Source organism: Nannospalax galili, unplaced genomic scaffold, assembly GCF_000622305.1.
Source record: "Nannospalax galili isolate Female #2095 unplaced genomic scaffold, S.galili_v1.0 scaffold1355, whole genome shotgun sequence".
In the NCBI taxonomy this organism is placed as follows: Eukaryota; Metazoa; Chordata; class Mammalia; order Rodentia; family Spalacidae; genus Nannospalax; species Nannospalax galili.
The window spans coordinates 88,314-102,003 of NW_008336026.1; the positions used below are offsets into that span (position 1 = coordinate 88,314).

Sequence of the window (13,690 nt, forward strand, 5' to 3'; positions counted from 1 at the left end):
TGGCACATTGGAGCATTGTGATTTCACATTGGAGCATTCTGATGTAACAATGGATCATTGTGAAGTCATATTGTAACATTGTGATGGTACCATAGAGCATTTTGATTTCACATGGAGCGATAGTGTTGGCACATTGAAGCATTTTGATGTCACATTGGAGCATTCTGAGGTCACAATATAACATTGTGAAGTCATATTGTAACATTGTGATGGCCCCATAGAGCACTGTGATGTCACATTTGAGGATTGTGATGTGACAAGGGAACACTGTGAAGACATAACATTCTGGTGACATATTGGAGCAATATATTGGCACTTGGGGAATGACTGTGCCAACTCAGGAGGAGACTTCAAAATTGAGATCAAAAGGAACAATGACAGTGAGATTGAGGAAATAAAAGTTCTGATTGACAATGTTGACATCTCTATTTCAGACGATGCTCTTTTAGTTAATGGAGAAAGGTAAACAGCAGAATGTGTTGTCTGAGTGTGTGGAGTAATTCGTGGCAGCATGAGCCAAAAACCAAACAAGCAAAAAATTGTGTTAGATGGGGAACAGGTCGTCCTCTTCCTGTTCAGATGCTTGTCTCTGATGGAACACACTCTGTAGGTCTGCTGCAAGATGAGTACTAGTGCTCACTCAGTGCAGTGCAGATCCCAGAGCCATTACCAGAACGCGTTTTGCATTGTTGAATGCTAAATACGTATTTGGAGCTTTGGAAATTAGAAATAGAAGAGATAAAAGTTCATGGACTATTTGTTTTTAGAAGTGGAAGTTCATATATTTGGAAGGGATAACCTTTGAATACTTTCCAGAATAGGAAATTGAGGCAAATTATACTTGTGAACATTTCAAACTACTGGATCATCTTTGCTGATACTCAAAGTTTGACCTGTTTATTTCTCCAAAACTTGTTCTAGAAATTCTTTGTTATCGCAATACTGTTTTCACTTTTACATATACTTGCTGTTCTTATTTTTCAGGGTACAGATGCCTTACAGTAATAAAATGGTTCACATTAAGAAACAAGGAGAACACAATGTTTTGAACATCCGTAGAAGAACCTTGTCTTTAATTTGGGGCAAAAAGAAGCTCTCAGTACGTCTATCCACGATTTTCCTTTAAATTTCTCTTCTTTCACTTTAGTTACAGAAATACACACATCATAAGGGAAGTATAACCTAAGATTAGTTGACACATCCTGATACACTGACTGTGCTAGGCATTATCTAATAGTGAAAGTATCTTGAAGTACATAAAGTTATTACATGGCTGATGATGTACCAGATAATTCATGTGAAGGAAAGTTAAAGATATCTGCCTAAGGATGCAGTAAGAGGTGGCATCAGATCTGTCCAAAGTTCTAGTCACAGCTTTTTAAAGAAAGTCACCATAGCACACTCCCAAGTGACCAGCTTACATAGGAAGACAGGAAGAGTCCCTGACCTGCAGTTTGCTTGGATTTTTATTTTGTATTATTTTCAATCTTTTATAAAACTATAAATATAACATATTCTTAAAGCTCACTCTTCATAGCCAGTATGAAACTTGTGGTCTTTGTGGAAACTTCAACACCACTCCAGGTAAGATCTGATGGAATATTTCTAAGAAAATTGCTTTCCAAAAGAAAAATTATAATTTTTTACATTTGGATAGTTTTTTTTAAGCTTTTATTTTTGAGAATACATGAGTATTGTCTTTGCATTATTTCTGTCCCTCCTGGTCCTCCAGCAGCTCATTCCATGCTCTGACTTCCTCTCAATTTCTTCTCATCTTTTATTGTTACATATATATGTATATGTATGTATATGTATATAGAGTCCACTTAGTGCTACCCACTTGCAATTAGATGACCTCTCAGGGAGCTGGTCCTTGGAGAAAACTGATTCTCCCTCTCTCAGTATCTGTGGCTTGCCTGTAGCTCTTCGTCTTGAGGTGGGACCCTGTGACGTTTTCCCCATCCAACTTGGCATCTAAGCTGGTTTTTTCATTGTGCAGATCTTGTTAGACTACTACGCCATGAAGAGCTTCCCTGTCGTGTCTAGAAGGCATTAACTAGCAGCAGGTGTCTTGTTCCTCTGGCTCTTAAATTCTTTCCTCCCCTCATTCCCTGTGTTCCCTGAGCCTTAGGAGTAGAGGTTGCATTGTGGATATGTCTAAAGGATGAGAAACTATTAAAATCAAAACATATCTATGTTGCCAAAAAACAAAGGACACACACATGAACATCTGAAATAATGCTTTTACTTTCAGGTCAAGATATTAATGAGCACATTGCCAATAGTAAAATTCCTGGTGACTGTCCCAGTGCTCTTAGGAAGAACACTGAAGTGTGTGAAGATGGATTCCAGGTAGGAGGTCTATATTCCATCTTGTAGCAATTTCAGCAGTATTACCCCTGGATTTTTAAATGAATTTTAATGTGTGTTTTAGGGTATTTAATGTGACATTATGGATTACATAAAGGGTTGACTACAGTGAGGGAAACTAACATATCCATCATATAGTTGATGTAGCTATGGCAAGAAGAGTTAAAATGTAGTCACTCGGCATGAATATCTTCCACACTACAGCTGCACAGTATGGTCTTCATGATGTACATGTGCTCTGGATCTATTCATCCTGTGTATGTCTATGTTATATCCTCAGATATGTGTCACCCTATTTCCTCTCCCCCCAACTTATATCCACCATTTCTATCTTTCCATATTGGGTTACTTTTTAAGATTCCTCATATAAATAAGATCATGAAATTTTTAAAATTATTTCCCTCAGCATAATATTTTCCAGGCTCACATGTTTTGTGATAATTGTAAGCTTTTGCTCTTTCCTTTAGAGATGAATAATATTCTAGCCACAGGTTCTCAATCCATTTTTATATCTAAGGATGCATAGGTGGTTTCCATATCCTATGATGCTGTTTGAATATGAGAGTGCAGGTGTCGTTATGAAGGCTGATTTCATTTTCTTTGCTTGGCTGGGTCACAGTCCTATTTTTGTAGTGGCTACAATTTTACATTCCTTCTGGCCCATATGAGTTTCCTCTTCATATCCTGCCCACAATGTTTATTTTCTGACTTTGTGTTAATAAAGTTGGAATTCTAAATCTAAAGTCAAATTCTTTTAAAAATACCATTATTAATTTATTTTTATTTTATGCATATTAACAATTTTCCTGCATGTATGTAAATGCACCTGTGTGTGCAATGCCCATGGAGGCCAGAAGAAGGTGATGAATACCCTGGAATTGAAGTTATGGATTGTTGTTAGCAGCCATATGCGTGTTGGGAACCAAACCTGGGTCCCCTACAAGAACAGCCGTGCTCTTAATCACTGAGCTGTCTCTTTAGCCCCTAAAGTCTAAATTCTAATGTGTATGGGGTAGCTTTGGTTTGTATTTACCTAATAATAATTAATGCCTTGGGGAACATCTATTCAAGCTTTTGCCCATGGTTTAATTGGGTTATTTGTTTCTCCACTATTGAGTTCTATGAGCTCTTAATAAACTTTGGATGACAACCCTTTATCAGACGTGGTCTTCAAATATTATCCCAATCTGCAGGCTGCTGTTTAAAATTAGATTTAAAATTGAAATTTGAATTGAATTCTTTGCTGTGCTGAAACCTTTTGGTTTGATGCAGTACATTTATTTTCACATTGGTGTTCCAAGTTTTTAGAGTAAAATCCAAAAAGTCATTCCAAAAGTCAGTGACTGGGAGCTTTTCCCTATTTGCTTTTATGGTCTTGTAGTTTTGGATATTGTAGTTAGATCTTTTATCCATTTTGACTTGATTTTTTTTTCTAGTGTGAGATCATTTCTTTTACAAGTGAAAATCCTGTTTTTGAAGAGCATCGTTTATTGGAATGACTATATTCCCTTGTTACGTTCTTTTGATACTTTTGTGAAAATTAGTTGGCTATACATGTTTGGATTTCATCCTGGGATCGGTATTTTGCTCTGCTGGTCCATGTCACAAACATGATGCTTGGGTGAATATAGCCATGGAATCCTTACTTTCCCTTAGATGGCCCCATCTTCTTCTAAGCACTTGCTCATCACTCTTAGATTTCTACAACTGCTTTCTCTCCAATGATCCTGTCGCTTGCTTTCTGATTCTGTCTATCTGTGGATGATCAGGTAAGATTTTCCCAAAGCATCACTGTATTTACTCTGTATTAGTACAACAATTCCAACTTCCTTCACGTGATGTTTTGGTTTTCTGTGATCCTCCATGCTTCACTGCAGTCACTGGACGGGCATGGACTGTCTTTCCTCTCACAGCTTGGGCATCCACCATCTGCATCCTGTTCCCTGACTTTTGACCTGGACAGCCTGTTTGAAATGCCATTCTTGACCTTGTGTTTGCAAAGTTACACAGAATAATTCTGTCTACATGCTTAAAAACAGCTTTTGAGAAAGTTATGAGAAATTTTCCAAAGGGTAATATATGAAAAAAAAAATCCTTGCTGATTCTATTTTCCTTATTTTACACTTTATTTGAAGGATGGCATCAGTCTTCATTGCTAGTTAGTACAAATTACATATCCATTAAACAGGAGCTTTTGTGTTTTTCTGAAAATAAACTGTTAAAATATAAAATACTATATGGTAACTGAAATATATTGAAAATCAAACTTTTGGTGCCATGACAATACATGCCTTTATTTTGTTCTGTCAGAAGACAAACACACATTGTTCCCACCAAGAAAGGATGCTATATTTTATGACCACTTGTTTACTCATAAAACATAAGCAGTTTAACAGTTGAAGGCACATTATCTCCTCTGTGCATCACGGTTTTCCAACAATTAACACGCCAGTATCGGACACTAACAAATCCCTTCACAGCCCTTCCATGTTTGCAAGTTCTGAACTTCACTTCATTGTAAGAAATGGATTCAGACAGATTGACTAACTCATATTGGATAATACTGCAGCTGTGTTTGAAGCTATCACAGGGATCTGAAATGCCAGCAATGACACATCTGTTAGGAGTTACTTTACTGACAACATTTCTTAAGATTTTAAGTTTCAGTTAGTACACAAAAGCCCCAGTTCTGGAAAAAAAATATGTACTATAATGTTAAAACAAACAAAACAAATGATCTTTTCTTAAAATTCATCTTGTTGCATGTTCTATGTTTTAAGGAGACATTGTGCTTTGTTTATAGTCCTGCAATAAAATGACTGCAACCTATTTTGAGAAATGTGGAAAAGTTTCCCCACTGGCCAGTGAGTACAAAGCACTCTGCGTTGATGAGTACTGCAGAAACAAAGGCAAGATGTTGGCCTGCAACACCTACTCAGAGCTGTCCCGCCTGTGCACTGCTGATGGTCCTGGCATCTTTGAACACTGGCGAGATGATTTGGATGTGGTTTGTGCTAGGTGGTTTTTTTTTCTAGTGTTTATGAGGAAATTGAGGCTAATTTTGTGATGTGATTTGCCTGTTGCATTATTTGGTTTTAAGATCTTAGTGCACCAAGGCAAGTCACATCACAGGCACAGGGGGAAGAAAATGACATAAAAATTAACTGAAGATTTGTCAAAAAGTATACTCTTTAGTATTATTTTATTTTAAAAGATTAGTGGAATTAGTTTGGCCGTGCTGGCATATGCCTTTAGTACCAGCACTTGGGAGGCAGAGACAGGCAGATCTCTGTGAGTTCAAGTCCAGCCTGGTCTACACAGGGAGTTACAAGCCAGCTGGGGATATAGGGAGACCCTTTCTCAGAAGGACCAAAAAAAAGGTTAGTGAAATGTAAATATGATCTTCATTGAGTAGACTAGCTTATGTTAAGGTTAATCTTTGTATGAGAGAATATAAAACTCAACATGAGATTAATTTAAATTCTGTATAATTTACATCACTTCTAAATTAAATACCCCTTAATGAAATAATGCACAGGAAATTAGCATCATTTAGTTCTATAGATATCTTTAAAAATTAACTTGTATTTGAACATCAGAATAAAGATTCCTGTTTGAGAAAGCTCATTAGAAAGGTATATTTACCTCATTAATATTCCTCTGCTTTACATTGCTATGTTTTTCTATCTCCAGAAAAGCCTAAATGTCCAGCAAAACATATCTACGAAGAATGTGGACCCTCCAACCCTCCCACTTGTCCTAATGTAGCTCCTTTTCAAGACATCGAGTGCATGAGCAGCTGCACCTGCCCGGAAAGTAACCACCGGTCCCAACAAGGAGCCCTTCCTGGTCACTCCTCCTGGGCTTCTACACGGAGAAATGCTAGAGACTTGAAAGCTAATGCGTGGTTTTGTACCTCAGTACCTCAGGGTTCCCCCATTCCACAGGCTATGCTGGGCTTAATAAGTCTTGGAACTGTGGAGCCGTAACAAAGGCTCTGAAGAGCTTCAGCCCGGTTCCTGTCAATTTAAATGAGCAACAACTGCTTGCTAGAAATTATCTTTTCAGTGCATGTCAGCATTTCGTTAGAACTAGTTTGGAAGTGGCTGCAATTATACTGAACAATTCACTCATGCGTCTATGATTTTCAGATTAACATAATGTATTCTAGGTTACCTCTTGGATAATATTCGAGATAAAGGAAAATGTGTATTAAAGGAGAAATGTCCCTGTGAATCTAATGGACAAGCGTACCAGGCAGGGGACATCCGAGAAGGCCCCCTTGGCTCCCAGTGGTACGTGGGTACTTTTTGTTTACATTTTATGGCTGGCTGTTGAAATAATAACAATATTTTATCTAATTTGAAATTTTCCCAAAATGCACCCTTAAAACGAAGTTTTCAGAGATCACAATCTCATCCCATTTTTTTTTCACTTTTAGTCAGGCATTTTAAATTACCAAATACAGAGTGATCAAGTATATGAGCTTTCTGTATACCTTTAAAAGATAATGTGATTGGCTAACAGAAAGTGTGTGAACAGTCAACTACTGTTGGGGACCCCTGCTGTGTAAAGTAGTAGTCTCTCCATGTCTGGACAGCCCATGAGCTCGGTTTCATATGCAGAAGACTCCTTTTTCAGCAAGGTACCTTCCCAGCATCTTCCTGACTCATCTTTTTAAGTGACTGCCACAAATGCCCTACCATAAACATGGCCTCCGGCTTTGGGACTACCAGCTTTTCCTGTGTGATTTTCAGGCAGTCTGGCAGTCTGGCAGCATGGCAGGAGCCCACTTCCATATGTAAATGGGGTATCTCACAAAGTACCTATCAGCTAAAGCTTTTACCACTACCCCCACGGTATAAAATGTCCTGGTTTTCTCTCAATAATTGGGAACTGGAGCAGGAACTGGAGTGAGAGCAGAGTCACTGAATAAAGAGCTGTAACACGGACTAAGCTGAGTCCTGTTTCTCACTGCCTGCGATCCAGTTTCCCCGGGGGGCAGCATCCTTCCATCATCGACTCACAGAATTCTAGCTTTAGCTGCCTCACATCTTCCCATGTGATCGAGCAGCCAGTGGATTTCGCATCTTGAGGAAGTGCACAGGTGAAATTAGGGTGGAACACGGCCAGGCAAGCCTCGGGAGCAGAGACCCACCGAGACGTGGAGAAGCAGCAGAGAAGCAGAGAGCCAGCAACGCGGAGCAGACGCGCTGTGGGACCCGCTGGCCACAACAGGCGCGCAGAGCCGCCGCGCTGCGAGACCCTCAGCACCTCAGCAGCGGACAGCGACGCGGTGCGCGACAAGACCCGCCGCCACTTCCAGGGCATGCAGAGAGCCCTGCGCGCCCCATAAACTACTATTCACTGTAGATGCAAATAGAAAGCAAAGCAAACTACAAGTCTTTGATTATAACCGTGGTGCTAAGTCTTCCAAGAATGTGTAAGGAACTGCATGATCAGAAGTAACTCGTCATTTTTCAAACGATTTCATGTATGACAGCATTGGTAAAGGTAGTATATTTAATCTGTGTGTAGATTACTTCTCTGTAATTGGGTAGTTCATTTGTGTTCAGCAAAAATTTACTCACCAATGATATTTTCCCATAGCTACTTATAGTTTTTCTCTGAAACTCCGAATTCTGCAAGATTGATACAGGGCTTTCCTACAAATAGATTCAAACTTTGTATGTAGAGAAATAATTCAGTGAAAAAATCCATTGATTAGTTAAAACATAAAATGTTCTCTAAAAATGTGAAACGGTTTGTTTTTAATACATTGAATTATAAGTTTTAATTCCCACAACAGTGTTAAGAACACTTTAATGTGAGCGCAAATGTGGTATAGATATATTACTGAACATTTTTGGTTCACATATTTAAAATTTTTTGTAAGGTGAAATTTTTACAATTTATATAACCTGATAATTCCAAAATATTATAATTCCAACATAAAAGCAATATAAAACAAAGTTATGAAATATCCTATAATACTTTCATAGCCATTCTTCAATATTTGTCTGTACTTTATATTTATAGTAGATACCAGTGAGAGATAGTGCACTTTAAACACTGTCTGTCTGCCTCTGCATTACCCTGGAAAGGCTAAGTTCACATTGAAGCTTGTAGCTGGTGTTTTAGTACTAATAATGCAATGTATTTCATGTAGACAAACCTCAAAGTCCAGTTTGTTTTATGTGTATTTGAGTCATGCAGAAATGATCATTTTTAGACAAACAAACTGAAGTTTTTTAATTTGTCAGGAGATCAACATTGATGAGACATTTTATCAGAGCTGTTTCTGGATGGAAAAAATAACTAGAGAGCGTAATCAAATGCTCTAGCTAAAGATGCGATATTTTAATGTTGTGGTGTTATGTTCACCATAGATAAGACTTCATGAATGCTTTAACATAATCATTGCATTTAACAGCACCTTCCAAGAAGCTAAGTGGTCCTGCACTGAGGCTTTATGTCCTGAAAGATGAAAAGCGGAAGGAAGCTTATTTACCACTTTTGATGATAATAATTTCAATCATCCTGGAAACTGCCACTTCTTGGCCATCCATGTATGTAATTGCCAGCAATATTTGTGAAAACTAGTGTAAACACTGAGCTACTCCTCAACCAATTTAAAGCATACTTTATTATTTTATTTTACTTATTCTTTGATGGTTTCATATATGTATACAATGTATTTAAATCATATCCATGCCACACTCACCCCTTTCAATTCCTCCCAGGTCTCCCTCTCACTCCCAAGTCATCTTCATCTCTTCCTCTTCTTCCTCTCCCTCCTCCTCCTCCTCCTTCTCCTCCTTCTCCTTCTCCTCCTCCTCTTCTTCCTTTTCCTCCTCTTCCTCCTTCTCCTCCTCCCTCTCCTCCCCATCCTCTCTCCTCCTCCTCCTCTTCCTCCTCCTCTTCCTCCTCCTCCTCCTTCTCCTCCCCATCCTCTCTCCTCCTCCCCATCCTCTCTCCTCTTCCTCCTCTTCCTCATCCTCTTTCTCCTCCTCCTTGTCTTCCTCTTCTTCCTCTTCTTTTTGTAACCAGTTGATTTCAGTTACTGCCACTCTTATGCATATGAGTGTACAGCCACCCACTGCAGCATGGGAAACCTATCAGGGACCATAACCTTGAAGAAGACTGACTCTTTCCCAGCAGCCATCGAATGCCAAGAGCTCTTGAACTAGGAGTGGGGCCTTGTGAGCCCCTCCCACTTCCATTTTGAGATGTTGATGAACTTGATAATATGTGGGTCTTTGTGTGTGTGTGTGTGTGTGTGTGTGTGTGTGTATTTCCCACACACAGATTAGCAGTCACATGGTCAACTGGTATTTCCATTATGCAGATCTTGTCAGGCTGCCATACTGTGGAGATTTCATTAGTTAGCAGCAGATGTCTTGTCCTCTGGTTCTTATATTCTTTCCACCCCCTCTTCTGCCCTGTGCAGATGTTGCATCATAGATGTATCACTTAGGGATGGATACCTCCTAGGCACCTATTCTCTGCATTTTGAGCAGTTGTGGAACTTTGGGATAGTCTCCATCTATTGCAAAAAGGAGTTCCTTTTATGAGTGGTTAGAGCTATACTTACCTGTGAATATATGGATACATATTTAGAATATTGAAAGAAATTACATTGGTCTAGGAAAGTGGCAGTAATAGGCTCTTCCATGGTCTATGATCTCTCCAATCACGTGTACTTGGCTATGTTAACAGTACTATGCATAGATTCCCTCCTATTGAGTGGGTCTTAAGTCTAATTAGACAGCTGTGAATTAACCCCCCAATAAAAATGCCACTAATGTACCAAAAGTGATAATTTTCTGGGCTGGTCATTTTTGTGATTTGTAGGCTTTACAGCTGGGGAGGACAACTGATTGTTTTTTTCCCTTGGCAGCTTGCACAGTATCTTCTGATACTATGAGAGCTCATCTTCAGGAGGAGATTTCCAGCTCATTTTCAGCTCAATTGCCCTGAGTCCTGTGCCCAAAATGTGTGGTGTCTTCAGCAATAGGGTCTAACCTTCAAGTTCTGGGAGTCCATCAAGGGCTGTGGTCATACCCGATATTATTTGGGGAGATTTTTGGACTCTCTTGTCCAATAACAACTCGAAGGGAGGTTTCCCTTGCCTGGTATTGTGATTTTGTTGTATGACCTTCCTCTGTATACGTGGGCTGCGAAGTTCTGATGCAGGCATCACTTAATTGCTGCGACTTTGTGAGTGCAATGGCTTTGTCATGTCCAGAAGACAGCATTTTGTATTAATCCTTCTCAACTTCTGGCTCTTACAACTTTCTGGACCCTCTTCTGCGATGTTCCCTGACGCTTTGATGAGGAAATAGCGTGATGTAGATGTCCTGTTTAGGGATGAACATTGTATGGTCATTTATTCTCTGCCCTTTGATTAGTTCTGAGTCTCTGTATTAACTGTCATTCACTGCTAAAAGAAGCTTCTCTGATAAGGAATAAGACCTGCAGTGATTTGTGGGCTAAAGATGGGTACTTATGCTATGTCCAGTTAGCAAAATAATACCAGTAGGTTCTCACCTGTGTGTGCGACCTCCCAGGGCACAAGTTTAGAGGACCAGGTTCAGAGGACCAGGCAAGTGCTCCTTCCTGTGGAGTGGGTCTTAAATCCACTTAGAAGGATATTGGTTTTACCCATGACATTCATATCATTGTTGAACCAATGGCCATGTTTTCCAGGCTGATCACCACTGTAGCTCATAGGATTCACAGCTGGGTAAGATAGTTGATGATTTTCTGGAATCATGAAAGCTAGCTGATAGGGAGGACATAAACCACACTTTTTATACTGAGTTACTATTTAAAGAAACAAACAATCCTCCAGTTGATGATTATATGTTTCAGTGCCTGTTTTCTGTCACAATTGGCATCAAGAACATTACTTATCAACACTATATTATTTGCACTCTTTGAAAATTCTTGCTGAAAACTTGAAAGCAGAACTTTAAACCTGTGCAGAGAATCATAGAATATTTTCATAGTACATTATCTGTAGGAAACCAGGATGCCAGGCCCTAGGGTGAGGTGAGCCTAAAACTTATAGGTCCAGGCTACATTCTCTGCTAAAAGGGAGGGGCAGTGAAAACAGTGGCTCTGATAATCCCTGCCTTGCAGAACACTGTTGGGCTGGCAGGAGGAGGCAGCCTGTTCATAAAAGTGCAGGCTCCCTGCTCTGTGGGAAAGGCCAGCAAGAGAAAAGTTTAGGCTCCTTGCTCTGTGGGAAAGCATCTTGGTCAACAACCCTTAGCTCATCTCCTTGTCCTGAACAAATAACTCAGCTATCCCTGGCTAAGAGATTAGGCCAGGTTAAAGGTTTACTCCTGAGCTAAAAGCTAAAAGTTCACCATGCTTTTAGCTCCAAGAAAGAAAACACTGTGGCCAATAAATTACTGGATGAGCATTGATAACCTTGAGTAAAAGCTTAAGAATCCTTCTGGTGCCAAGTAACAGACTAAATGTCCTGTTTCTTTGTACCCTAAATCTTTGTATGTGGCTGCCATTTCCCACGTGACTGCTAGTTCCTTGGGATGTATAGGTCCCAGAGTTTGACTCTGTCACCGATCAGACCCTCTGCCCCGAAGCCAGCAGGCCCCCTGCTAAGCAAAGCAAATCTGAGTCCCCACAATTATTAACTACAATGTATTTGTTATTTTATTAAAATATTTTTGTTATAGAAAAAGGAAATTTCTTGCTGAAATAAAATCCGACAAGTAAAACCCTCTCCATTTACCCACAACCTCCTAGTGCACTGGAAAGTCCGCTCTTCTGTGCGTGTGCTGAGTAGTGCATCACTAAATATGATCCCCCACATTCCCAGAAACACCTTCCTCGTTCATTGTCATTCCTTTACATTTATTTTTAGTCATTATAATACAACGAAACCAGTATGATAATGACTGTGCTTACACTTAAATTCCTAATACTAACATTTTAAGTAAAATGAATTTCATAAAAAGAACTATTCTATTTTGTAGCTTGTGCCTTCCGTAGACACAAGAAGAAAGGAATTGTGCTTATCTTTCTGGTAAGAATTGATGGTGAATGAAATCTTGGAATATTAAGGAGAGGTGGGTTAATATCTTAAAGTTTGCAAAATGTAGTTGCTGCTCCTGAAAATGTTTTTAAAAATAAAGCTTTTTAATTGTCTACCAAACATAATCTAGTTTTCTTTTTATGCTCTTTCTGTTTTAAACCATGAGGGCTGAGGATGGGGAAACAGAGAGCGAGATCTGCTAAAGTACACGGAGTGTGTGCTACCTCTAGACCAGCCATTCGCAGACCTTGAAATTAGAACTGGAAGGCGTGTGAAGTTTGGCATTATAAATTGCTGGTTTACAAGTTAAAGACCTCTTACTCGGAATTATGCAGTTATTACAGGCTATCCACAGATTAAAAGGCTTTGTGCTCTGTAATTCCTGATAATCCCCACAAGGCATGACAATTACCAAAAAAAAAAAGTCCCCAAATTTTAGAGCACGTGGATTTCACAAGCTACTACGACCATTTGTAATATGCTTGGCTGGTCCTGTGGTTGTACCAGGGATGGAATGAGTTTCTTTGTTCTGAATAGATTCTATGTAGAAACCTGCCTATTAAAATTCAAATACTCATTGTGAATAAATTGCATGGTAATAGCATACGAAAAAATACTGGAATAAAAAATATACACTTTTTTACAGAATGAAGATTTGTCTGTTAGTGTTGACCTTCGTCCGTGTGCAAATGGTCAGACAGGATCATGCTTAAAGAGTGTTGTACTTCTCCTGAATTGTGTAAGTATTTAACTTCCTAAAGTTAAGTCAGAGTAAAATTAGATCAATTAGTTCAGAACTTAAGAATTAGGGAGGGCTGAGACATTGGTTCAGGGGTAAGAGTGCTTGATGCAAAAATCTGAGGACCCAAGTTCAGATCCACAGCACCCAATTAAGAGCTAATTGAGACTATGGATGACTGTAACCCCAGGGCTAGGAAGGTCAGAAACTGGAGGATCCCTGGGGCTTGCTGACCAGCCAGCCTAGCCCCAAACCAGGGAGATCTAGGTTCACTGAGAGACTCTGTCTTTTTGGGAAAAGTCAAGGAGAGATAGAGCAGGACCCCTGATGTCCTGCTCTGCCCTTTGCAGACACCTCACAAACAGCCCCCCCCCCACATATACACATACATACAACACACACAATAAAACTTAAATTTGGGTGCGAAACAGAGAGGCTCAGTTGATAAAGTGATTTCCATACAAGTATGAAGACCTCAGATCCCCAGCACCCACGCCAAAAAAAAAAAAAAAAATCCA

General features: G+C 39.5%; 1 protein-coding gene across 1 annotated transcript in view; it reads left to right on the plus strand.

Moving 5' to 3' along the window:
- Muc19 (mucin 19, oligomeric) overlaps nt 1–13,690 on the plus strand; it is a gene marked incomplete at its 3' end in the record, with an annotated part of 63,660 nt that overhangs the window by 27,828 nt on the left and 22,142 nt on the right. Inside the window, 9 exon segments of the mRNA XM_029562376.1 lie at nt 303–462; nt 985–1,099; nt 1,524–1,584; nt 2,255–2,352; nt 5,174–5,404; nt 6,069–6,186; nt 6,542–6,665; nt 8,804–8,939; nt 13,080–13,172. Coding sequence (XP_029418236.1) covers nt 303–462; nt 985–1,099; nt 1,524–1,584; nt 2,255–2,352; nt 5,174–5,404; nt 6,069–6,186; nt 6,542–6,665; nt 8,804–8,939; nt 13,080–13,172 — 1,136 coding nt within the window.